Raw genomic sequence first — 27,010 nt, 5'->3', positions numbered from 1 at the left:
CCGAACGTTCCGTCGGACGAGTCGATTTCATCTCGTCATCATCGGTCGTGCTTTCGCATGTAGTGGGCTGTCGTAGCAATCTCTCGGGCTTGACCACTTCTACCGACTCAAGTCAGTCATGGTTGACGTATTATTATTATTATTAAAAAAAAACTAATATTTCTGCACGTAAACTTTTATCAAAATTAACAATTGACGCAGAGCTCGAGCGGGCCCAGCTGTACCTGCTGGATGCACTGCAGCAGGGTGCTGAACGTGCGGCAGAAGGGCAGGTGGCCGAAGCGGAAGGGAAGGCTCTGCTGGTGCAGGGCAATGGGACTGTCCGACGGCACGGAAGCCACGTCGCTGGTTCGCTTCTCCACGTCACTGAGCACACAAAGACAAATATCCCCGTGTAGCCTTAACAGACTGTTGGGGCAAGTGCTGTTAAGCGAGCACCCTATTAAGGCCGGCACGGCAAACGAGGCGGTGGGTGGACAACACCACGCCTATCCGCCTTTGTCTCCCGAGTGGTGATGTTTACACACAGCACCAGGTACTATTTTGAGGCAGTCGAACTTGAGACGTCGGGTTTGTAACGCAGTGCGCTAACCCGCTATACTACCGCTCCCCACCGAGCACACACACACACACAAAAAACACGCGCGCGCTTTTACTTTCCAGGCGGTTCATGTTAAACCTGTGAGCAGCACCAATAAATGGGCCACTCTTAAAAAAAGTCAGGTAATGTAAGACGTTTTTATTTGAAAAAACTAGGTCTTTGGAACACGTGTATATCGAGTACACTTTAATACTTAAAGAATCCACAATTGTGGACACAACTGAATTATTGGACGGGAATTCTTCTACGAGTGTCTAGAATATATAAACTTAAAAAACTATTTGCAGACTTTAATACATATATTTTTGGCCCATGCTTCAATGCTAGGATGCTTCCATGCTGGAAGTGTAATTCTTCCCCTCCCCCACTCCCTCGTAACCCAAACCCTTCACACCCCCCCCCACTCAATGTGTTCAACACCGTTACCAATTAATCTTGTACCCCCCCTACTGGCCACTCACGGTTTTATTACAGCACTAACAAATGCCTGGGGCAGATGTTTGAACAATTCTGATTAATCATGCACTCTTTAATGCATTTAACCTTGGCATAAAAAAAACATTACCGATCCAGGCCAACGTGGCAGTTTAAAATTAATTTTGCATAAGAAAAATCCCGATTACAAGCCTCCCACAGCTTGATGGCAGTGCGCCGCCATCACGGGTTTAAATGTCCCCTCCACGCGATACGTTTTGTACACCGAATCTGCATTGAACATCCAAAAAGACATACATCCATAACTACAGAATACCACCCAATTAATATTATTTTGGCTGCGTCCGCTTTGAAATAAACGCACCGCCGAGACGTGCGACAGGAGGCGCGCGCACCTGGTGTCGCAGAGGCAGTAGACGCTGAAGCGGAGCTCGCCGCGCTTGTCCACAAATCCCATGCGAGCAGTCGAGTCCGCCCGCAAGGACAGCAAGAAGCCGAAGACCTGTAGGAAGTGTAGGACATGGGTTAGGAGACTCCAGTTTAGCAAACTTGATTCGAAGCTTTCGTGACTGCAGGAATCACTCTTTGGTTCTTTCGGTAAAGGTCACGTAGAAAATAAAATAACAATATACGACGTTTCGGTCGCGACACAAGCAACCGTCATCCGGTAAGAGTGAATGATAAAACAGACACGGAGACACACATGCAGAGAGAGAGAGAGACACACACAAAGACACAACGAGCATGACACACACCAGGGAAACAGACACGAAGACAACATAGGCAGACAACCACTCAAGTAATTTTGACATTTGTCGTAGACCTCGGGAAGGCGGCTGTGTGACCTGACCGTCCCAAGTAGGGAGATGTGGAGACACGCCCCCCACTCCCGCAGTTCTATACTGCGTTCGGGGCCCATCTACTCATGCGCTCGGTTACTCACTCACTTCGCACACTCATTCACACCCTCGCATACTTTTACCCATCTGCATTAAAACACACATGCTGGTCACCGTCTGGGATTTATAAACAAGTCCTGCAGCACTTAAGGTGGAAATGTTCTGTAAAGCTTACAAAGCATAAACAGTGCCTCGGTGATAGCTTTTGCGCCATAAGTATGCCGTGAACACTGAATGTACGATTACTCCTCATTACACACAAGACGATTAATCCCCCCGACAGCGATTTGATGAACTGAAATAACTTTAAAAATTCAAGCTTTCATTTGAATGCAATTAAATGTTGCCATATTTACATTGTCAAAAGTTCCAGATATCTACTCATTAGGCTACCCTTTAGTTCCAACAGTAGAAGGTACATTGTTCAAAACTAATTATTTGCACAGGTCTTGCTCAGCATGTTAGTTTTAAAATGAAGCCTGGCGTATGGTCACATTTCCGATCTTTGGAAGTTTAGTTCCCTTGGTAATTAAATTTGGTTAATATTTCGGTGCACAGTGTACGGTGATGTGGCTATGAAGTGGATGGCAATGTTCATCTTCTGAGAAGAAAAACAAATTGGTCCATGCCAATGTACACTAGTAATTTTCATCTTTACTCTTGGGAACTAAAAGTTAATTTAAAAAAAACACCTGCCAAATTTAAACTTGTAAAGTTTTAATAAATACATTTAAGTTTTAATAGAAAAGATGGAGGCTGGTGGAGAACAGGTACATTTCTGAAAAAAATAAAAAAAACATGAATCAAATGCTTCCCTATTATATTCATAAATCATTAAATTATCCAAACGACTAATATTAGCCAACCAGAGTTGGCGAATGCCTGCAAATAATATTTATAGGTCGGACCGGTGGATCATACAGGCACGATGTGCTCCAGTGCATAATGGCCAGCAAGATTCCATCATCTGCGAGTATTTGGGTGTTATCCTCGGAGATCTATTGGTTCTCTCTGGGTAACCAGGGCTTCCTCCCACACCCAAAGCTCCAATAATATAATTCCAAAACGCGACTACCCAAAGAGTATATTCTTGGTTCTTTCGGTAAAGTCACGTAGAAGGGAAACAAACAATAAAATTCTCACGACGTTTCGACTGCAACACAAGCAATCATCATCAGGTCATCACACCTGATCATCAGGTCGTCACACCTGATGATGATTGCTTGTGTTGCAGTCGAAACGTAGTGAGAATTTTATTGTTTTACATTTTTATTATTTTATTGTTTCCCTTCTACGTGACTTACCGAAAGAACCAAAAATATGAATCCCTGCAGTCACGAAAGCTTTAAATCAAAATTTACCCTAAGAGTCTTGAAGCATAAGGAGCCATGGCTGGGTAAACACAAGTGAAATGAATCATATTTTTATATTGCATTACAGGAATACTTTGTGTATACATAAGCACGATTACTTGGAATTAAATATTTAAAATTGTGGCATGCAGAAACTCGTGATTAAGGCCTCCCCCATGCCATTACGGTCATGGGGGTTGTTTGACCATACTTCACCACACCTATCAGTGCAGTTTAGTGAAGTAAATATCACCCACCACAGATGCAAATCCAATTAAGATTGTCGGGTTCTCGTACAGTGCGTTAACCACTTGTCTTCCCGGTATAAATTTAACGATAAGATACCATTGTGGTGAAAACTGCATTACCAAATTATTTGTACAGACCTGAATTCTAATAGCATTAGCCACATCCATGTTGTAGCCCATCCTGTAGTGTTTCTGGAGGTGTGCTATCAGAATCTCATACACTTGAACAGCATGGTTGGCTGGCAACAAAAACAGCTTGCTCTGAAACGAGAGACAAAGGGGAAAGCAGCTTTCATGCATCAGAAACTCATACCCAACGACGTTAGCCTTTGAAATAGAGCAGAGGTAAGTGTCAGTAAGATACGTTGCTATCCATCACGTGACTATAGTTGGGGAGGGATCCTTTTTTTTCTTTTTCAAAAGGTTAAGCAGGGGAGGAACGATTCACCCACCTCAATGCATTTAACAACTGCAATTCAGGGACTGTCGCAATTCGATTAAAAAAACAGATGACTACACACACCCCATTATATGCACCGTTCTATTATCTCGCACCTCCGATGAGCACGGTTGGTGACGTACGGCGCGAAAGAAGCTCAATATACGTACACGTTCATGAGCACACCACAAACCTGCAGGATTTCTAAAAGTCCAAACACCGCAGTCTTGATATCGTCATAAGGCGATTCCATGAGCTCCTCCTCCACGGCCTCAGAGGCCGTGTGCTCCACCATCTCTCGACTGCTTATCTGTGGCACGGGTAAAAACCATTGCAGTACTGCAGGTCGCACACATCCACATTTACTATTGTGTTCGTGGTAAAATGGAGCCGTTGTACAACATGGTGTTATGTACCCCACGCAGATTAAAAGCACGGGCAAATCTCATATTTGCACAATGCCAGGAGGAAACTTTGCAAATTGCAGAAAGACCTATTTTTCGCAAAGAGTTTAAATTCAGCGCGGTGTTGAAAAATGCATCTGCGTGTATGCAGGCACGTAGATATGGCAAGGCTGTAACTGAAAATTGCTTTGCAGAACCGAGGTGGTGGTTTTTTTTTTACAAATTAACTTTACATAATTTGCAAACAGCTGCACCTCCAGTGCAGTGTTGAGAGCACAGTGCTCCGAAACCAATGATCCGAGTTCAATTCCCAGGCACGGTTCAAAATAAGTGGAGAGTGATATCTTAAACGGATCAAATATAATGCGATTGTGGCAGCAGCAGCAGCAGATGGCAGTGAAGAAAAAGCTACTGTTGTACTGTACTTCTATGCCCCCACATCTATGCTGGCCAGCCACCAGTGAGCAGTGAAGTATGGTCAAACACCTCCCAAGACCCGGACGGCACGAGGCCCTTAAGAATTGGATCGACAAAAGGAATGCACACGTACAAAGAAGAAAAATCATGCGCATGCATGAATTCCGTGACACTTTCTGACATGCGGAAGTATTTAACCAGAGGTAACAACATCATAACGGTGCACGACACGTGATGTCACAAAGAGGTGAGGCATGTGAGTGGCGTGCGACGCCATTGCACTGGCTGACAAAGCTAGTTGTATTTACTTCTGTGTTTTTTTAAATCAAAGTTTTTGGCAACCCACTTAACAATTTGACTGGTTTTCTATAGGGGAAGTCCAGAATAGAAACAATTACAAACTACAATTTAATTTATATCGGATCGTCTCGACGAGTCATCATTTCTTCAGCACCGCTTTGTGCGTCGTTTGGCGTGTTGTCCTTCCCCCACACCTCCGATTAAGCAGGGCTGGCTACGTACAGGTGCGCAAAAAAAATTTAACACGCATATGTACGATGATCAACCACTTGCGGGCACATCGACGGCGCAAATGCATTAATAAATGCTTTCAAACTTTTTTTTTTAGTTGAACATTGAAACTTGGATGGGTGACCCATCACCTTCTGCAGGGCGTCGAGGAGGCTGTTGAAGTGGCTCGAACTGCAGGTCAGCGCCAGCTCCACCAGCTTCTGGGTGGCGAACTTGCGCACGGCCACCTCGCGGTCCTCCACCACGGCGTTCAGGTGTGGGATGAGGACCGATTCCATCAACTCCTCCTGTAACACACACACACATACACACAGGAGCAGCAAGAGAGCATCTGAATTAAAACAGGATAAGTAGTCATACGTGGGCGTGGGAACAACATTTAATTGCAAGAGTGGCAGGAATATCCATACATTGAGTGCGCATGTTGATCATCATTCGCAAAAAAATCATTGCTGGATGAAGACCACTCCTCCCCCCCCCCCCCCAACAACACAATCCCCCCACAACAGCTGTGGTCATCTCTAACAATCCTGAGATGTAATCATCGAGCTCAAACCGATTTCATGGATCCATCTCGTCGCTGGACATACTCTTGGTCACGCACCATGCCCGAGCTGCCACTCCCATCGTTCTTAATCATCAGCCGTCACTGACACTTGCGATGCGTTCAGGCCAAGCGCACATTTATTGTGCATACATTATATAATTCACGTGCTATATGCATTAAAAAGGAGGCTAACAGCTGCAATAGTAAAAAAAAAATCGTATGCCAATTTTTAATAAAAAAAAATTGATTCTTATATAGTATGATTACTACACTTGTTTTATCGAACCCATGCCTTTCTTATTTGTGAAGCAGAGTTACCACTGAGACACCCTGTCCCCAATCACAACTCTGAATCAGTCGTGACAATGAAATCAAATCGCTGGATGGGGTGAAATGTTATATGCCTGTGTGTTCCTCTGCCACTCTCTGCCGTACCTCGTAGACATGCCTGTGCGTGCCGAGCACCGAGAAAAGGATCTCCAGACACTTCTTGCGGATGACGCTGGACGTCTGCATTCTGCCACAGCAAGCAGTTAAACTCGCACAGATTAACTGCACAGTAGACCACGCACAATTGAAAGAAAAAAAAACACGTTGTACTTTTATTCTTCACTATAAACAGCATCTCAAGGGTGACGTACAATTATTTAAGGGGAGAGTCTTGACGGCTAGTATACGAACAAGTGCAAGCCATGCAAGGTGACGAGGGTGGAATACCCAGCACGATGACATTGGTTATAGATAGATGGCCAATATTACAGCAAGGACATTATGGTTTTTGCAGAGAAAGAAGATTCAGGTGCAGTTAAGTTTGACGAGGATAGGCGGACAGGTATAAAACAACAATGCAAAAAAACTACAGTAATTAATTTCCGAATAGAATACAATTTTAAACCAGTGCAGAGGAGAATGGTAAAGCCTCCAGGAAACTCACACATTTTCACATGAGCCATAAACAACAAGAGCAGCTGTGATATCAGGCAGTATTAAAGTTATTTGGCACATGCTAAATAATGCAGCTTAATTAAGTAAACTAGGTAGTATTCTGCTTTGCATACACCATTTAAGTTTCGGAGTCAAATTCGATTTGGTTATGGTTTTTAAAACCACATTGTGAATAAATTAGCAGGTCACATGAGTAGGTGATGCCAGAATTAAAATGCTTTAAACCAGAGCGGACAACATAATGTTGATATATACAGTAGAGGTAACATGTTTTTGTGCAGTGATATTAAAGGAAAAAAAGGTGCCTCGTGAAATCAATGCGCCTCCCCCCCCCCTACGGTGTAATGACCATCTGGATCAGAGCCAGTGATGCAAATCCTACATCCATATGGGCGGCAGATGCCAGTTTCTCCCTAGGGGAACCAAAGAGTGGTACCTATTTTATTGACCTCTGTGGGGGGGGGGGGGGAGAGTCTAGGCTGGGTCAAAGATAAACAAAGATATTAACTCGCACCTTACCAATTGCAAGCCACGAACTCTAATCGACAGCAAGAGCGAGGATCGGGCTGTTACGAACAACGTAATCCATTACGCGACGAATCTTTACGTTCCTCAACAATATTACCGATGTCTCACCTGAAATATTTCTCCATCATCTTCTGCAGTTCCAATATCCAGCCGTCTTTGGCAGGATGGATGGACTGAGCACGATAGGTCAGCAAGGTCAGCACAGACTGGCACTGCCGGGAAAACACAAGTCCAATGAGTCTCCCAATGACACACGAATGACAAAAAAACAGGTGCACAATCCACAGGGAGAGTGCACGATACAAAATCCTCTCATGGACAAGTCACAATATCTCAACAAAGGAATATGTGATTACATCTATACAAAGCGACAGGATCACAACCCAATGTTACCAGCTTCATTCTGGAATGTTAACTTGCATCAGAGGTGGAGTTGTGCACCCGTTGGTTCACTACGCTATGAACTCGGTGACCCAAGTTTGATTGCCACCCGGCTTAGCTCATCTACCTTCACCAAAACAGCACCGATCAGCAATGTGAAGTATGGTGTAACAACTCCCATGATCGACACAGCAGCCAGCAGTACATTTTCAGGGCTGTAACTAATTTTTTTTTATTTAGCATTACAATTCATTTTACCACAAAATTCTGTTACACAGGATTCACCGAGGTGTTATAACTTGTTCGTAGGCATGACATTTGTCGACATTAAATCATGTTAAAAAAGGCATAATACCAACAAGGAACCATGGACTTCAAGTCAATCTGTTACTGTTATAAAGAAAAACTTTTTACAACTTGCAAGGCCACCTGCCGATATTAGCTTTGGAATGACAGGAGCCGTTAACGGCCTTATTCCTTGTGTGTGTGTGTGCAGTGCAAGGCGGACATCTGTCCTCCGGGCGCACCTCGGGCATTATCTCTTGGCGTTGGTGTAATTTCGTGAGCCCTTCACACGGTCGCGCTGGCCTGTGGTCTGTGCAACGTTCCACGAGCGTGAAGTAGCGCTCGACGCAGCCGTGATACTCATCCCTCGCGTGCAGTTCCTCGATCGCAATCAGCTGATCCTGCACCTTCACGCAGAAGTCTGCATTGTTGAAGAGCTGCAGACATCAAGGGGCAGACATTGATCATGCATCATCAAAATGGAAACATATGATCAAGGGTGGAATACAAATAAAATGGGTTAACAATTACTGACATTAATCTCCAACCGATTTAAGTTCAACTGTGTGGTGTTGTGCCAGAGCACTTAAATCCAAATCCTGACCAAGGGCCACCTTAGCCCAAAACCTTAACATTGTTGATAAAATAGCACTTTGTGGAAACAATAGTTGTCATAAATCACTGCCATAGGAATGTGGAATTTCTCTCAGGGTCAATGACAGATGAGCACAATTCAATGCAAACACACTTTATAACTCATTTGCCAATTCAGAAGTTAAATCAAATAAATTATATAATGTGGAAATGCCACGTTACAGTATTAAAAATTTGACATATTAACCAATTGCAGATAGAAAATACTGAAATGCAACGCTACCCATATTCAGTACTTGGCAAGCGCACATCATCAGAGCTCATTCTGAAGGAGTAAAAAGCCCATACATTTTTATATGTTTGAGAAAAACAACATTATATAAAAACGACTATCCTTTTTTAAAACTTCACTCCACGTCATCAGACATTTGTACGGGAGGCGTTGCAGGGAATTTTCAATGTCGCACCTGCACTTGGACGACCAGCTTCTCGATGACGTCGAGAACGATGTCCCAGGTGGCCACCTGCAGTTCGCGGCCGTACTTCCTGACGAGGCGAGTGAGCGACAGCGCAATCTCGTACGACACCACCACGTTGTCTTCCGTCATGGCCTGCCGAGCATAAACGGGATTCGTTTGCCCCCCCCACCACCACTTTCCCCTCCCAAAATCGGCTTAGTTGTGTGCCCCATAATCAGACCTGTCCCCGCATACACCCCACCGGCATACACGGCTAAAAATAGAAACAAATGAAAAACTACAATGACACATATTTAACACCTATGACATTTAATTATCACCGACTAACTCGATAATAATTAACATTTACAACGTAACTATGCACTACTTTGTAACCCGGCATGACCATACCCTACGTCACCACTGCCATCAAACAAATCGTCTCGTGTACCCCCCGTGAGATGTCACACATACCACCCCCATGGCTATACGGACCACAGCTTGGGAACCACTGCTCTATTCCATCCAATGATGGGGAGTAATGTTGTTCACAAGATGCCAACTATATGGCTGCATCACATCCCAGTTAAATGGAGACAAGTCACTGTGCTAAGTCTGTGGAGTCCAGAAAAGGGAAGGAAATTTTAAATGTATAATTATGGCATATTATGTTGTGGTCAGAAGCTGAAGCATCAGTTTTTTTTATTTACAGATGCAGATTAACTGCCACATTGTTGTGCATCAAGAGTGATTTTTACGTCAATCCACTGCTGCATGAGGGCTAGTCCATTGACCATACTTCATCCATATTGGTTAATGCCAGTTAGTGAAGGGTGGTTGGGTGGGGGTGTTTAAAATCAATTCAGATAATCACTCGCAACTGACGTCAGCCATGATGGGAAATTGAATTCAGGTTGTTGTCAGGTTCAGACCGGAATGGGCCACCCTAAAAATAAGGACACACTATGCACAGCTGCAAGCTCTACCTTGAGAAAGGAGGGTAGCACAGAGGTGGGGGTGTTCTTCAGTGAAGGCAAACGATGAGCACCCCAGAGAGCCATGCCGACAAAAAACACAGCCCCACGCAGCACAGGAATGTCCTTCTGATATTCTCTACAGGAAGCACAACAGCAAAGACACAAAACACATGGTTACAGTGGGGTTACACTGTCAGCAGAGGGCAATGCACCAAAAGCTATTGTTCACACTAGACTATGCTTTCATGTCTATGCTCAATACCTTTACCAACCCACACAGAACAGAGTGAAGTATGGTCAAATAACCCCCTACTAACCGTACGGCATAGCAAGGCCCTGACCCAGCAGCGGACTGATAACAAAGGCTGTACATACACAAGAATATAAACGGCGTTTATGCTTCCTATCAACAAGTAAAAAGTTATCAATCACGAGCACAGTAGGAGTAGCCAGGTGGCTTCACGGTCAACAGCACGGAGCCAGCACTGTTGACGTGTGGTTCGGATCACAGGTTTCAGGCACACCAGGATTCACCCGGGTTTCTAAACGTAGTTAAAAGTTGGTGGTATCAGCCAGGTCACCAATGAGCGAAAATTAAAACTCATCACAATAAAGTTGGTTTTCACCTAATGTGCCTCATTTCAGCTCCGATTTCGTTTTAAATGTCCACTTGAAAAGTGATAAAAACACTCTACGTAGGGCATATAATAGGAATGCCCCTAGTAAATAAAGAGCCCTAACAAAGCTACTTTCAAAGTATCTACTAGGACCAAATCGCTCTCAGTGACAGCGATTCAAACGGAAACCTCCGTCTCACGATTTGAACATAAATTGGTTGGGGGAAAAAAAACCCGCTTATGTGGATTATGTGAATTGTGGGTGCCACTCGCCGGCTCTCCATGATTTGGCACATGGTACGGACACAACTGTGTCCAAGGTGGGTCCCAAGAAGATTTCGCATCAGCTGCAAGACACAGAGCACCAAAACAGGCATTTTCACTTAGCATGTGGGCAACACACATGATAATAATCACCAAGCACCTAACAATTTCACCTCCCCAGCCATTTGATGAACTTTCACGATTAAGGGTCAAGATTATTTTTAAGTAATGTATTGTTTCCAGACCTGGGATCAATACCATTTACTGCAACACTGTTAGCAGAGGTTATAATTAGGATTACTTTGTGATTAAAAGCAGCCGAAGTGGTTGCGTGCAGCCAGCACTTATCTAGCTTAACATAAGCGTCACTGAACTGTGAATGATTTGCAGACACATTTGATAAATTGTGACTAATCTCAGATAAGATTTCCAAGATTGATCGTCTTGTTCATGTGATCTTCCTTGTAACGTGTATTGTTTTAGTACAGTACTTTGTTTTAGCTCATTTGCGTAAAGGTAATACCAGCATATAATTATTTCCTACTACCATGTTTCACACAGTCATAAAAAAAAAACTTTACTGGCTGGATTCCTGCCTGGCTTGCTGGTACACAGCCAAGTGCATGCGTGTGGTAGTGATGTCCCTTCGCATGGCCTGCATGGTGATGTCACCTGCATCCCACAGCGGTGAGCCGGGTATGTGAGCCGGGTTCGTGGATCGTGTCGACGTCACCCTTACCACCAACCCACCCTGCACCCCCGGCTGTTTATCCCGCACAAATCCACAGAATACACCATCCTATACTATATACTGTAAAAAAGTTTTGTTTGTGCGCTGGCTGACACATCTAAAGTACTTGTGGGCTGCTAGTTAGTTTAAAAGCAACATTTGGAGAAATGGGTCGAAATTTGCACGAACCAAAAAATATAAAAATTCCCACATGCCGAACTCGCTAAATTTAAAATTTGCAAGCGTAGCATTTATCTTGAGACCAATTACTGTAGCATGCCCGTTTAACCCGGCCTCTTTTGAAACTTTTAATCCGCTTTTCGGTTGTCTGCAGCGTCATTTGGTACTTCCTAGTGGGAGGGTACACACCTTCCAGCAGGCCTCTGAGAACTCCTTGACGTTCACCGTACGGCACAGCGTGACAATGAAGGCGCACAGCGATCCTGACGGCAGGCAGCTGTAGCAAACCACGGCGTCTAGCACCCTTAGAGAAGCCTGCACAACAAGCAGACAAGATCGTTGATAAGTATCACGGCTGTGTGGTCTGGGCTGTCCAACATGGTCAGAAGTCACTCTTATACTTCTTAAATGAGTGCAGTAGCATGTTTTCTCATTAATGTCACTTCAAACCTGTGTCAACTGCCCAGGACAAAGCTCAAGTGTGAATCTGTAATATTAATAATTACACTCCTTTGTCAATACACTCCCGCATAAAAAATAACTCCCCACTCCAGGTTTTTATTTGGGATATTTGGTCACAATTGACCACACTAGTTAGTACACAGCTTTAAAGCAGGAATATCACTTGCCGATAAAGTTCACCATGACCTGGAACCGAACTTATATATCCAGGTTGGTAATATCGTACATGAACCACTGTCACTGGTCTGCTGCATTGCATTATAATGCCATTAACTTACCTAAGAAATCTCAACATTTCTCTAGATTTCTGGAGGGCAAAATTTCGGATGTTTGGTCATTTCCGTTTACAAGTGCTTGGCATGCGGAAATAAACCAGGGTACCCAGAAAAAACATACACACACGAGAATCATGCAAAGCTCCATACCGATGCCAAGAGATGCAACTGATCTTTGCAATATTTTTTTTGACCAATAGTTATGGCATACATTATAGGGTTCGATTAAATTTCATTCTGGTGACGATACAAAGTGTTTTTACCATTGTATTATGGCCCATAATTTGTCAGGACATTAAATAATCCTTCTAAAACAAACATGTTATTCAAAATTCACAAACCTCTATATCAGCTGCTTGATTAGTCATGTTACAAAGACGGTAGATTTTGCTGTAAAAAAACACACAAGACATCAGCATATCAACTAATGTGTTACAATGAGTATCTGCTATAATCACCCAGGAATGTTCTTAAAGCTCGTGACGTCACTCCACGTTGACCAGCCTTCCTCATTAATATTCAATCCTGAAAATGGACACCCCCCACCCCTCCTCATTAATCGTTAATGGAGGACGTCACTCCACAAGCAGAAAGATGGAGCAGAAACTTACATTTGTTTAGGCACAATTGCTTGCACTTTGCCACTATTATAAAGTAATCTACGTGTCACCTTATGTAACGTGCCAAAAACGTCTGTGTCTCCCGCGCATCACGTCACTACACATGCGGCCCCCTACCCTCATACATATTCATGTATTGCTGCATTTTATTACTAACGCTGAGGAAGTTGGAGCAACTATTGCTGCTCTTGTAACGCCAATTCACCCATCTTTACAGAGAGTTAACCATCACATTAATGCAACGTCACATCGCACTGCATTTCCTGCCTTAATTTCCTTCTTCGCCACGTCTAACAAAAGTGAGGTCAACGTCACGCTTCCAAATTATGCTGAAATAAAAATGTATGCTTAAATCAACATTTTTCAGCTGCTTTGCGGCTATCGACTCCAATTACAATTGTTTGCAACTCCGGCGAGCTAAAGCGGATCATAACTACGTCTCGCAGCACTGCACCTAAAGTCTTAGAGTGTCCTTTGAATAATGGGCACAGCGGCATTGCGTCAGCTGTTTGATCACATTCTTGCGTGCAACAATCACTGCAGTGTTGCAGTCTAATGCTGTGAGGTGTTTTATGGCTTCCTTTTGTGCTACATTAACTCACATTAATAGTGCTACAGTTACATGCAGTACGGCGTTTTATGAAAAATTTTTGCCAACATTCCCCGCCGTGACATTCAGCTAATTTATAATCGCCAACTACTGACGGCACCCCGCAAGGAGAAACGTGGAGTGGAAATGAAAATTTGTTTAGGCACAAATTACATTTTTAACATCCATTGTCTCCTCTATCTAGAGCTAACCAGACAATTAATTCCACGCCACATTCCACTGCATTTTCTGCTTTCATTCATTTCTTCGCCACGTCAAACTAAAAGCAAGGTCAACCTTACGCTTGCAAATTATGCTAAAATTAAAATTTCTGCTGTTTTGCCACCATTGCCTCCTATTCAAATTGTATGCTACTCCGGCAAGCTACAGCACACCACAAGTCTCGGAGCACTGCACCTTAAGTGACTGAATTTGTTTAGGTGCAAAGTGCCCCCTTCTTTACGGAGACATTTCTCGGTGATTTTGCAGATAGTATCGATTTCGAATTTATTTCAAACACAGCGACCGAAAGCAGAAGAGAATAAAGTATCAGAGCAGTGAATTTAAACAAACTGAAGGTCAGTTATATACAGTCCTACAGTGACATGAAGTGAGGTGTTTGATGACATACTTTGTGCAAGATTCAATGGCATTAAATTTACACAAGATACAATTATATTCTGCAAAAAATTTTCGTAAATATTACAGCTCCCGTCCTCGGATGGGCAAAGATGCTAGTCTTTTATATGTTTAATATCTACAGGTTGGCTTCAGCCAAGTTAAGAGTTTATATGAAAAAAATTAACCACAATAATGTTAAAGAGACAAGTACACTTACTGAACTATCTGAGCAACCTTGTCCTGATCTAGGTAAGATGAGTTGAACTTGACGATGTTGACCAGAATGTACAGAAAGTCCAACGTCAGTTCATTCTGCCTGGTCTCGTCCATCCATTGCAGAATAAAGGGGCCTGTACAATGTCCAGACAGCAGGAACTTTGATTAGGGCATTTCACTCTAAGGGAAGAAAAAACTCAAGTGGAATTTCCACTACCGACTTAGAGCTATCAAAAGACCTGAATGCTTCCACAGTGCAAATGTTCTTTCAAGCAATGCAGTAACTTAAATGCATAATTGTTTCACGTGCAATTTTACCACTATGCTCCTCCTGCATTAATAAATACACAATCCCTTTCAAATGGGATATTGGATGCGCTGCTTGTTCAATATAAAATGGAAGTGCTCTTAACCCATAACATGTACCTCATTTAACATGCATACCACTGAAATCTAAAGTTCTATTGCAAATTATTAATGTTATTTCATATTACTATTGATCATGCTCATTTTGTAAGGTTTGTACAAAGTTCGTCGTGACCTCTAAGCCATCATTTAATATATTTGAGTTTGATCCAGGTCTCCCTTGGAAAAGAGATTATTACTCTCAATGGCCTCTCGCATGGCTATAAATGTTAGTGAAAAACACATGTTGAATACATTACCTATGTCATCATCAATGTAAGTGATATCCTTTCCGTGATCCGTCAAGGCTTTAAAGATCTCCATCCTCTGGACGAGGTCATCATTCAGAGGATAGTCCCTGACTATTCGGAAGAAGCTCACACGGAGGATACCCAAACGGTTACCCTGTAAACAAAAAACAATTAGGGCAATGAACAGTGACAGAATAATTATTTAACCATATGTTTGTTTAACATGTAAAAGCAATGTTAACGGCCACTTAAAACTTACAAATACAGCAGGAGCGGCGCTTGCAATTTAGTCTTGAGCATTAGCAACTCTTTTACCTCCAGTCTGGGGTCAACATTTTTTACATCTTACTGTTGCCCACTTTTCTGTACCCAAAACAAGTTTATATAGGCCTACCCATAATCAGGAGAGTCCTCCAAGGCAGAGTGAGCATGGCTATAACCTGGAAAGGCCGAATACCTAAATACTAATTGGTGGCTGGAAGAATAATGAATCTATATATAAAGCCACATTGGCTTTCACATTGTCTGGAGATTCAAGTTGTATCGACATTGACAACATTTATACTGTATTGCATTATATGGTGCACTATAATATGCAGAAACGTATCAATGCTTGTCAAGTATCATCTGCCAAAAAGTAATAAACTTGCTTGGATTAAGAAATGTAGAAAAATACCTAATCCAGCGAGTCAAAGGTTTTCAAAAAAGATGCGAGGAACATTTAGCGCCTGAAATGTGCGACAGCTCCGTAATAACTTAAAAGTTAAGCATTAATTTTGCCAACGTCCAGTCGTCGGTGCCCTTCCCACACCTGTCCTTGAATGATAGCTTTGAGTAGAGACAGTACTGTGTGCCTGGCTTCGGGAGGCTGCTCAGGCATCAGCAGGTCTGACACTGTGCACCACAAAGCTTCCACTGCATGCTGAGACAGGCGAGAGCAAAACACAAGCATACATTCGAGGTCATATTTTTAAAAGGTGGCAAAATTAGCAAGTCTGAACGAATATAAAAAGCAGACTTTCCTCACCACATATGTACAATCAGCATAAGGAATACCATAAAGATAAACGGACTTTGCATCCCATGCGAAAAATTGAGCCGTTCATTGACAGGACAGAGACCTTTCACAGGCCCTTCCCCTACCCTGGTAATTGTATACAATCCGTTCCTGCTGGGTGCACAAACTCCGAACCAACATATCACAATAACAGCAGCTCAATGTCAGTCTCATGGCAGCTGCAGGGCCAACACACAGCGAGGGAAACAAGTTTTTCAACCCCTGCTGATTTTGTACGTTTGCCCACTGACAAAGAAATGATCAGTCTATAATTTTGATGGTAGGTTTATTTGAACAGTGAGAGACAGAATAACAACAAAACAATCCAGAAAAATGCATGTCAAAAATTTTATACATTTGCATTTTAATGAGGGAAATAAGTATTTGACCCCTCTGCAAAACATGACTTAGTACTAGGTGGCAAAACCCTTGTTGGCAATCACAGAGGTCAGACGTTTCTTGTAGTTGGCCACCAGGTTTGCACACATCTCAGGAGGAATTTTGTCCCACTCCTCTTTGCAGATATTCTCCAAGTCATTAAGGTTTCGAGGCTGACGTTTGGCAACTCGAACCTTCAGCTCCCTCCACAGATTTTCTATGGGATTAAGGTCTGGGGACTGGCTAGGATACTCCAGGACCTTAATGTGCTTCTTCTTGAGCCACTCCTTTGTTGCCTTGGCCATGTATTTTGGATCTTTGTCATGCTGGAATACCCATCCACGACCCATTTCCAATGCCCTGGCTGAGGGAAGGAGGTTCTCACCCAAGATTTGACGGTACATGGCCCCGTCCATCGTCCCTTTGATGCGGTGAAGTTGTCCTGTCCCCTTAGCAGAAAAACACCCCCAAAGGATAATGTTTCCACCTCCATGTTTGACAGTGGGGATGGTGTTCTTGGGGTCATAGGCAGCATTCCTCCTCCTCCAAACACGGCGAGTTGAGTTGATGCCAAAGAGCTCCATTTTGGTCTCATCTGACCACACAACACTTTCACCCAGTTGTCCTCTGAATCATTCAGATGTTCATTGGCAAACTTCAGACGGGCATGTATATGTGCATTCTTGAGCAGGGGGACCTTGCGGGCGCTGCAGGATTTCAGTCCTTCACGGCGTAGTGTGTTACCAATTGTTTTCTTGGTGACTATGGTCCCAGCTGCCTTGAGATAATTGACAAGATCCTCCCGTGTAGTTCTGGGCTGATTCCTCACCGCTCTCATGATCATTGCAACTCCACGAAGTGAGATCTTGCATGGATCCCCAGGCCGAGGGAGATTGACAGTTCTTTTGTGTTTCTTCCATTTGCGAATAATCGCACCAACTGTTGTCACCTTCTCACCAAGCTGCTTGGCAATGGTCTTGTAGCCCATTCCAGCCTTGTGTAGGTCTACAATCTTGTCCCTGACATCCTTGGAGAGCTCTTTGGTCTTGGCCATGGTGGAGAGTTTGGAATCTGATTGATTGCTTCTGTGGACAGGTGTCTTTTATACAGGTACCGAGCTGAGATTAGGAGCACACTCTTAAAGGAAGTGCTCCTAATCTCAGCATGTTACCTGTATAAAAGGCACCTGGGAGCCAGACATCTCTCTGATTGAGAGGGGGTCAAATACTTATTTCCCTCATTAAAATGCAAATCAATTTATAACATTTTGGACATGCGTTTTTCTGGATTTTGTTGTTGTTATTCTGTCTCTCACTGTTCAAAAAAACCTACCATTAAAATTAGACTGATCATTTCTTTGTTCATGGGCAAACGTACAAAATTAGCAGGGGATCAAATAATTTTTTCCCTCACTGTACACAAGCAGAAAGATTACAAATAATACCCGCTTTGACTTAAATCTCCTCCCTTCTCACCGTTTTTTAATCATTGTAAAGTGAATATTGTAAAAAAATTGCATTTCTACAGTCTTTCAAAAACATGTATTGGTGGTGGCTGTAAGAGTTGGGCAATTCACATCATCCTAGCCTGGAATCAAAATTATTTTCTAAGATACAAGAACGATTCGGAACCGTGGAATTTTTGGCGGGGCAAGGCAGCACGAGTCCAACGTGGCATTCCGGCAAAAAGACTGCCACTTAGTAGCATCGCAAGTGAATATGGCTGATACCGATACAATATTTTTTAGATGTTTCTGATCGTTACCAGCCATCAAAAATAGCCAGTACCATCCATGTAATTTATTTTATTACGCTTACTCCGGAAAGCCTAAATTAGTCCTAAGTATTTTGTTCAGGAATCACCCAGCTCTTGTGGATGTAATCCAATAGTAAATATGTTAAACAATAAAAACCATGAAAAATGCAGAACTACATCATGGAAGGAACACAGGTAACATAGATTTGGAGCAGGAGAAAAAAAATACCGGTTATGTTTATCCTCATATTGTCGAGTGGCTGCAAAATAAGTGATGTTTTATGGTAAAAGTAATATCTCAATACAGTTTCAAATATCATGTTTAAATATTTAATCATAACTACGGAGCAGAAGCCATAGGTCTTTGATGCAAAGTATCAACAAGAGAGAACTAGAGTAAGGATAGTGAGGTGGCATGTGTCTTCAGTTCAGTTGTGAAATTTAAAAGACAGAAGGGAAACCCAGATAAGAACACCACAGATAGCTGTAATTTTCACCACTTAAACAGTGAGAGATACTATAATTGATCATTTACCTCTTCCAGTCTCTTGGTTTTAACAAGGTCGGACATTTCTTTTATTGCTTTAATTCTGTTACTAAAGCCATTGTCCGCATTCATGTCCTGCAAAGAGAATTTAATTACATTAAAAGTTACTTAAAAACAATGCTTGCACAGTACTGTCTACAGCATATCATTTACTCGGCACAGATTGATATACACACATTTTTACTGGGACAGCAACAATACACAAATGCATTATCCATAATCTTAAAATGAATGGCAAATCAAAATGATTGAATTTTTCATGAACCATGTACAGTAACTATGCATAAATTCAGATTAAAGTAGAAACATCCATGGGATCCTGCATGCAAGTAGAGATTAGTTATTATTTCACATACATTGTATGCAATTGGTTTACGTGACCCTTGTAGCAACAAGGTGCTACATTACCACAATATTGATTATTTAATTGTGACCATAAAAAAATCACAAAAGAATCATGAATATCGTTATTGACAAAGTTACAGAATAAATAAGCAGACAATAAGATCTCCTTAATATACAAACACATTTTTTTACACTTCCCTTGAACCACAAAAGTCTTCTGCGAGTGCATAATTTCAGCAGCAAAGGTTCCATTTGGTGGCCAAGTTAAAGGTGAAAATTCCACATTCCTGTGGTAGGAACACAATGTTTCCATAAGACCACTGCTGCCTTCCCACAATGTGGCACTCATTTTATCATGGGGATGAACGAAAAATAACCCAAGAGAATCATAACATCCGTCCACATGCCTACTTCTCAAGCTCTCACAACACTAACAAAAGCTCCATGGGTCAGATGATTGAAAAGCAATAACAAGTCTGCTTGAGCAAAAGTTGAGATGGCCCCATGCTCACCCTGAGGCGATCTTCCGTGATGATGAACTCGACAGGCTTGTACTCGGGTATGTCCTTGACGTGTGGATTTTGTCCCAGTCCCAGGAGGTTCTTGACCTTATCCTTTAAGGAATCTTTGGTGGGATGTTTCGACATTGTGACTAATTAACCTAGACACAAACCACACACGTACACGGAAAATTATGCAAGCTCCCTGTGTGCAGCATGTAACATGTACATTTCTGGTCAAATCTAGTTTATCTTAGCACCTCTTGCTCCTACACCCTTGAAACAAGACACCACACCAAGGTTGGTGGATCCAGGGCTGCTTCGGATATGGGGACATGGATTACACAGTTCAAGTCAGAATTATAATCTTTTTTTTTGACTAGATGAATCCGATGAGCCATTAAGCTCTTTTTCACAGATGTTCAGTCGGGGCGGCTCAGCAAATTACAACAATACAGAAAAACAATATAAGTGCAAATATAGAAAAAGGTAAGCAAGTCACTAAAATAAATATAAAGTATAACACGTAGGCTTTCGCGACCAATATTATTTATAAGAGGTTTTTTTTTGGTAAGTATAAATGTGTCATAACCCGACACAGCCAACACACTGTAAATGTTGCGAAATTACTCTCCAACACACCGGTGGGCTGAAGTAGCAAATAATTGGCGCGTTTTGTTTACGTGATAAACCTTACTGGCGATGTCGGTTAGTGGAGGCTTACGACATCTCTACTTACGCGATCCAACCCAAAAGCCTTGATGAAAGTGTAAGTAATTTGTCCGTTTCTGGCAAGTGCTGTTGAAGGGCACAATACCTCGCCTCTCGCCAAATATGCCGTATCGGGCTCCCAGAATTGGCAGCTGAAACTTGTACAAAAGTTATTCTAGAAAAGAGGCTCAACGAAAGCACTTGGCCAACCTAGATCAAACCCTTGAAGCGAACCTCTCTCGGATCAACATGGCCATATGTAATGCCAACCAAAAGAATGCCATCGTCTCAAAGGGCACATATAGGTCCCATTGCACTAATTGGGCCATAATGCCATGCACGGGGCACCACCTGTGCCACTTGAGGCCCCCTCCGAGGTGCCACACTAGAAGTCCCCCCCGTGTGCCACATAGGGTCACGCATGGGGGGGGGGGCCCACTTGTGCCCCACTTGTGCCAACCTAAAAGTGAGGTGCCACCCCCAAAGTCACCTTTGCCACAAAACAAGTGGCCGAGTCTGGTGCCGCCACCACGAAGCCACTCGCAGGGAACTCCGCCAACCTAGCAGCGGGCCCCCCGTGGAACCACCACGCACACCAACTGCGCCACCCAAAAGCTGGATCACGGCCAAGGTGCAACGCACCAACCCAGCCACCCTCACTGCCAATGCATGCAGCTGGAGTAGGGGGGGGGGTCACCTGTCACCCAAGCCGGCTCTTGCCCGGTGCAAACCCGGTGCAAACCCCCCTTCCCTCCCCCCCCCCAAAAAAAAACCGCGCGTTCTCCCGACTCACCTGACACGAGGCCGCAGGATAAAGCGAAGGACTTAGAGGAGGTGGAGTGAGCAAGGAAGACAATGCAAGAGAGAGAGATCGAAAGAGAAAGCGAGCCTGGCCTTCGCCCTCCCAGGCGCTCAGCTCGGCACGTCCGGCCGCCGCGCCTTTCAATTCCGGGGCCGCGGTCCGGGGAGTTGGGGGCGTGCCGGTGGTGGGAGGGCGGAGCTGAGACAGCAGAGGAATCGATTCTTTATTGCGGTAACGGTTTAGTGACTAAGTCGGTTGGAATCGATTGTAATTATCGGAGAAGGGGCCCGGGGGGGGTCACGTGACGCGGCGGGTAGGAGTGGACGGCGTTGCCAGATCAGAGGTTTTTTGGTTTTTCCCCCCTCTGTTATTTGTCATTTTATTAAATTGTGACTTCAAACTTTCTTTGACTGCAGGAATTCATATTCTGTGGTTCTTTCGGTAAGGTCACGTAAATAGAAAATATAATAAAAAGTATTGTTTTTTTTATAATTTTTATTTTATTTTCTATCTCCGTGACTTTATACCTAAAGAACCATAGAACATGTAATTTAGTTGTTAATTCAATCGTTCGTAGAATATTTCTCAAACCTGCTTTTAAAGCGAGGGATACATTTAGTAATCACGGTTCATTTGTGTGTGTGTGTGGGGGGGTGGTGGTGACACGCGACTGGTAATCGTCAGGTTAGCGGGCTGGGGGGCTCAGTGGCATGTACGGTGCCGTATGTTGAACTTCTTTCGCACCGTACGTCGCCAAGCCGTGCCAAATCGAGGGGTTGGGGAAGGAGAGACATTTAAACACAAAAGGTATCGCTTGATGATGCCAGTCCCGCGCCGTGTGGCCCCATTCAGCTGCTGGGCGCGCGGTTCGCGATTTGCAATCAAATCGCATCAATCCATTTGCCTAATTACACTCCAGCACAAGTAGCAACGTGCACACAATGCCATCACCGTGCACGACATCTGATTTCAGTTGATTCTTGTTTCGTTGTTTAACAATTGTCGATAATTAAGTTCAATTTTCAGATTTTTTTTTTATTTTATTTTAGCCAGGTCGGGAATTCAAAGAGACCACCACCAGGATATTACAGAAGGGGGGCACTTGCAAGAGTGGCCTGCGATCACCCAGGTCATATGACATTGATACTGGCAGGAACCTCCTGGTTATTACACCAGCAGCCCACAGGGGATTATTGTGTGCATCCAAAATTGGGAGGGGTGGGCTGGGTGGGGAGGGGAGGGGCTGGGTGGGGGATGGGAGGGGTGGGGCTGGGTGGGGCTGGGTGGGGAGGGGCTGGTCACCCCGTGGTGCCCTTATAAAACTCAACGTTTAACCTACTCACGCCGGCTTGTGCCCGCCCGCCCTCACAGTCGGGCATATTGTGTGGAATACACCACGTGGTGCCGCCGTTGACCCTGGCCATTGACCGAGCAACCCAACGTTCCTACCAGCTCCCTCCGCAGGAATGTGTTTTAAGTCGGCACCGTAACATGGAGGGCTACAGAGGCTTCCCATGGATAAACAAGCACAATAATATAAAAAATAGTAATTGTTTATTCAGGTAATAAGAGCCCATTGAAGCCAATAAAATATTTTGCAAAGAGACTTTATTTTCAAGACATGATGTGACATTTGTCATGTTTCATTTTCTAATTTGGGATTATCGTTACCCTGTCTTCAATTGGCTATTGTTTGTGCTCAAACACAGACCTTGCTGATTATTTTATTAACAGTGTGTTCATTGCAAAGATGCAACTTATTGCCACTTAAAAAAAAGACTCAGGATAAATACATGAACATATATGTTGTTGAAAAATAAGTGCATTTACAATGGAGTGGATGGAGAGATATTTTTTATTCAAATAAAAGTACTTTTTCTGACTGGAAATCCAGTGTTTTAACAGCACAATATGAGGTTGAATGTGTTTTATAAAATATGCATATCCTGCAATGTAACCTAACTTGTATTCTAAACCATGATGGTTGCTATTTCAATATGTGCTATGTTAAGGGCGCCAGACACGGCAAGAAAATAACAGGCATGGCAATTAACATCGACAAAAAAATCCTCTGAAAATAAATGTGCATAATATTCCTAAATTTCCTCCATTGTTATGTGTGTCTTGCGGGGAAAATATTAGTAATGTATCAATTAACCTCAGCCCTTTCCAGCGATTTCATTAATTGTTAGATCAAAGTATCAATTATTTTAACTTTTTTGTTGAATTTTTTTGTATCATTGGATAGTTTATCTTTTTTTTATTTTGGACACTTTAACGTGTGTACAAAGCTCGTAGTTTATATACCTTAGTTATTTCTGTAGAGATAACAATATTTGTAGAACAAAACCTTTTATTTCATTTGGATTTTTGAACATTCATAATGTGGTTTTCTCAGATGTCACTTGTTTTACTTTATGTACACTAGAAGTGCTGTATATCTAACCCGCAATAACTTACTGAATACAGTTCTGCAATGTTACCCTCTAACTTTGTCTAATAACCAGCTGTATTCGAGAATTCATATCAATCAGTATGAGGCGATTTGCTTGTATACCGCAGTAATAGGAGGTTTTTTTACAATGTGTTTTGCATTCTAAACAAAGGTAAAACAAAAAAAATCACCGTTCATTTCTCTTTATCTCTAACATAAATTATGTGAAGCTTCTGCTTTATATGTAATCTGAATCAGAAAGGGTTTTATTCGCCATGAAAGTTCACACAGACACGGAATTTACTTTGGCAGGATGGTGCATACATTCAACATATAGAAATCAAAAATCCGAAATAAGTGGTAAACAAGTCTTACTATAATAAGGGTTCAAAGTCTAACTAACACCAAGGGGCTAAAGTATATAAAATTGAATAAATATAGAATATAAAATAGCTAAAAGATACAATCTTAAAATACATAAATAAAAATACAAATAGGGTAACATAGTTAATATTGGCAAGGTGTAATTTTGTAGATAAAATGTTAAAGTTAGTGTAAGTCCTTGTCCTTGCTTAAGAGGCCAGCAGCAGATGGGAAGAAACTGTTTTTGTGGCGTGAGGTTTTGGTCCTGATGGACCGCAGCCTTCTGCCGGAGGGGAGTAGCTGGAACAGAGAGTGTCCAGGGTGGGAGGAATCGGCCACAATCTTCCTCGCTCGCCTCATGGTCCTCGTGGTGTGCAGGTCCTCGAGGGTTGGTAGATTGCAGGCAATTCACCTTCTCAGCAGTGTGGATGATACGCTGCAGTCTGCTCTTGTCCTTGGCAGTGGCAGCATCGTACCAGACGGTTATGGAGGAGGTGAGGATGGATTCAATGATTGCTGTATAGAATTGCACCATCATTGTCTTTGGCAGGTTGAATTTCTTCAGCTGCCTTAGGAAGTACATCCTCTGTTGTGCTCTCTTGGTGAGGGAGCTGATGTTCAGTTCCCACTTGAGGTCCCGGGAGAGAATAGTGCCCAGGAAGTGGAAGGACTCTACAATTTTAATGTTGCAGTGTCTAGATCTGATTAAAAAAAAATATATGTAAATAGTATCACTGCAGAATTAGCGTAAACTTATTTAACCTTGCTTTACATAACCCTGTACCAACACGGATAGTCTGGGGCGAAGATGTTCTCAGTAAACTATAACGTTGAACCAACAACTTTGGCATGCGGTTGGAAGCGTTAGACCAGCGTTGGACGAACGTTGGTCCAACGTTCCGTATTCTCTGGGTTGTTAAGAGGGCTCCGAATTGGAAGGTTGTGAATCCAAATACAGGAGGTTGAATCGATCCATCATCCCCAAGTGGTGGACAAAATAGGTACCACTTTGTGGGAAATGAACCCTTTTCACCACTGGCTCAGAACTGAAAATGGAAATTAGCACAGTCCCATTCATTGTTAGGGTAGAAAACACTTTGTCTTGGCTGCAATGTAGAAGGCTGCACATAAACACGGATGCTATGAAAGTAAATGGGTTCTCCAAACTTTTTCCCCCAATTTTTTTTTTACCACGCTGAAAGTGATGTTCACATGTCGTCCAAGTATTGTTTAAATACTGTAGTCCAAAGCCATATAAATTCTCAACCGCAATGAATCTTTGCACCCGATTTATGTGCACTGTATCACACGGCAACTGCGTCATACTCCATTTGCGACCCACTTCACCATTCACAAAGTCCACGACTTAGCATTCACAAAGTCCACCATTCACAAAGTCCACGACTTTGTGAATGGTATGATACGACACTGTATAATATGTAATGACATTTATCTTCATACTGTGTCAGTTTTCCATAACTTTTAAAATGTATTTGAAATGTTTATTGAATAATGTTTGTACTCTGCTGTACTTCCAGTTCCAATAAGATTTTTTTTTAAACAAAAACTCTATTTTATTTTACCAGATAAGGCCCACTGAGCTGTATAGCTCTTTTTCTGAAGCGACCTGGCCATCAATGATAGCTTAAACTGATTGGCTTATCACGTGGACATACACAAACTGTATACAGACTTATAATCTCTATTACCTATTACACTTGTAAGGCACACGCCCTAAGTCACGCAAGCAAAAATGAAAAAGTTAAGAAAACTAAGATAATCTTATCGAATAAACCTCATGTAAATTTTGATTTAAAGCTTTCGTGACTGCAGTAATTCATATTCTTAGTTTCTTCGGTAATGGGTAATGCGGCTTTTCTGTATGTAGATCTTTAGTTTTAGTTTTACTTCGTTATTGTTTCAAAAGTAACAAATGAATAAAAATGTATATAAGCCATGATAGTCACGATATAATAAAACGGTATTTTGCAAAAAATGAACAATATTGTCGAGGACCTTATATCGTACGGTTATATCGTACGATTATATTGTAGTATCACCATTCGCAGCAACCATGGTTGTAACTTAATAACTCACTTTCTGGGTCTGATGTGAAACCGTTTATAATTTCAAACTTTCTTTGCAAAGTAAAATATAACAGTTATAGCAATTGGAAATACCGATGTTTATTGGGCATGGAAATATACTTTAAAAAAACATTTACAAGTGTAATTACGTTGTGGTGCATTAGACTAACATCAACTTTTTCGAAATGGACACAAAACAAATTGAATGCAAATTACATGTTAACATTACTTAAAATTGTTACTTTACTTGGCATAACTGAACCCTATATTTGAATATTGTAAATACACCATTTGAATGGAATCGCACACAGTTCTGTAAGCATTCGTACTATAACTACACACAAAGGGTTTTTTTTGTTGCATTTGTAATACAATACAGTACACAACGCCATCCCACTGATGTGTATAACAAACATTTTTTTAAACAAATTTGAGAAGCGCATATAAACTGTAATAAGAAAAAATTACTGAAATTCTCATAATAATATAATGTACTGTCAAAATAACGATGATAATATAATGGCAATTATTTACCGAAGAAAAACCTCACCAGATATTAAAGACTCTTTTTCAGAAAACTCCTGCACTGAAATATTTAAACAATACCGTTATACTCTTTGGTTCTTTCGGTAAAGTCACCTAACTTAACTTTACCGAAATAACCAAGGAGTATGGATTCCTGCAGTCACGAAAGCTTCAAATCAAGATTCAATTATTTACCCAAGGTAGAGCAGCATGGTGCACCGCACTGTGACAATGG

The 27,010-nt window shown here is 42.3% G+C and overlaps 1 protein-coding gene across 3 annotated transcripts in view; it reads right to left on the bottom strand.

Moving 5' to 3' along the window:
* Positions 1-21,548, bottom strand: part of TSC2 (TSC complex subunit 2) — a 61,836-nt gene extending 40,288 nt beyond the window's left edge. For 2 of the 3 annotated variants that reach the window (XM_032972593.2, XM_032972602.2), the window contains exons 1-19: positions 21,358-21,547; positions 19,866-20,014; positions 18,997-19,083; positions 16,083-16,193; positions 15,281-15,425; positions 14,617-14,749; positions 12,911-12,959; positions 12,022-12,147; positions 10,932-11,005; positions 10,051-10,177; positions 9,074-9,217; positions 8,255-8,449; positions 7,455-7,558; positions 6,309-6,390; positions 5,458-5,613; positions 4,168-4,284; positions 3,674-3,796; positions 1,432-1,538; positions 225-366 (exon numbers count right to left, since the gene is read on the bottom strand). In XM_032972593.2, coding sequence (XP_032828484.2) covers positions 225-366; positions 1,432-1,538; positions 3,674-3,796; positions 4,168-4,284; positions 5,458-5,613; positions 6,309-6,390; positions 7,455-7,558; positions 8,255-8,449; positions 9,074-9,217; positions 10,051-10,177; positions 10,932-11,005; positions 12,022-12,147; positions 12,911-12,959; positions 14,617-14,749; positions 15,281-15,425; positions 16,083-16,193; positions 18,997-19,083; positions 19,866-20,000 — 2,157 coding nt within the window. In that variant the 5' untranslated portion in view covers positions 20,001-20,014; positions 21,358-21,547. Of the gene's footprint in view, positions 1-224; positions 367-1,431; positions 1,539-3,673; positions 3,797-4,167; positions 4,285-5,457; positions 5,614-6,308; positions 6,391-7,454; positions 7,559-8,254; positions 8,450-9,073; positions 9,218-10,050; positions 10,178-10,931; positions 11,006-12,021; positions 12,148-12,910; positions 12,960-14,616; positions 14,750-15,280; positions 15,426-16,082; positions 16,194-18,996; positions 19,084-19,865; positions 20,015-21,357 lie in introns of all 3 variants that reach the window. The other variant, XM_032972584.2, reaches the window with a different exon arrangement.
* Between the last annotated feature and the right edge of the window lie 5,462 nt (positions 21,549-27,010).

This window comes from Petromyzon marinus, chromosome 3 (genome assembly GCF_048934315.1).
Source record: "Petromyzon marinus isolate PM22_M1 ecotype Great Lakes invasive population chromosome 3, UKy_Petmar_22M1.pri1.0, whole genome shotgun sequence".
Classification (NCBI taxonomy): Eukaryota; Metazoa; Chordata; class Hyperoartia; order Petromyzontiformes; family Petromyzontidae; genus Petromyzon; species Petromyzon marinus.
This window is presented reverse-complemented; position numbering and strand designations above follow the sequence as displayed.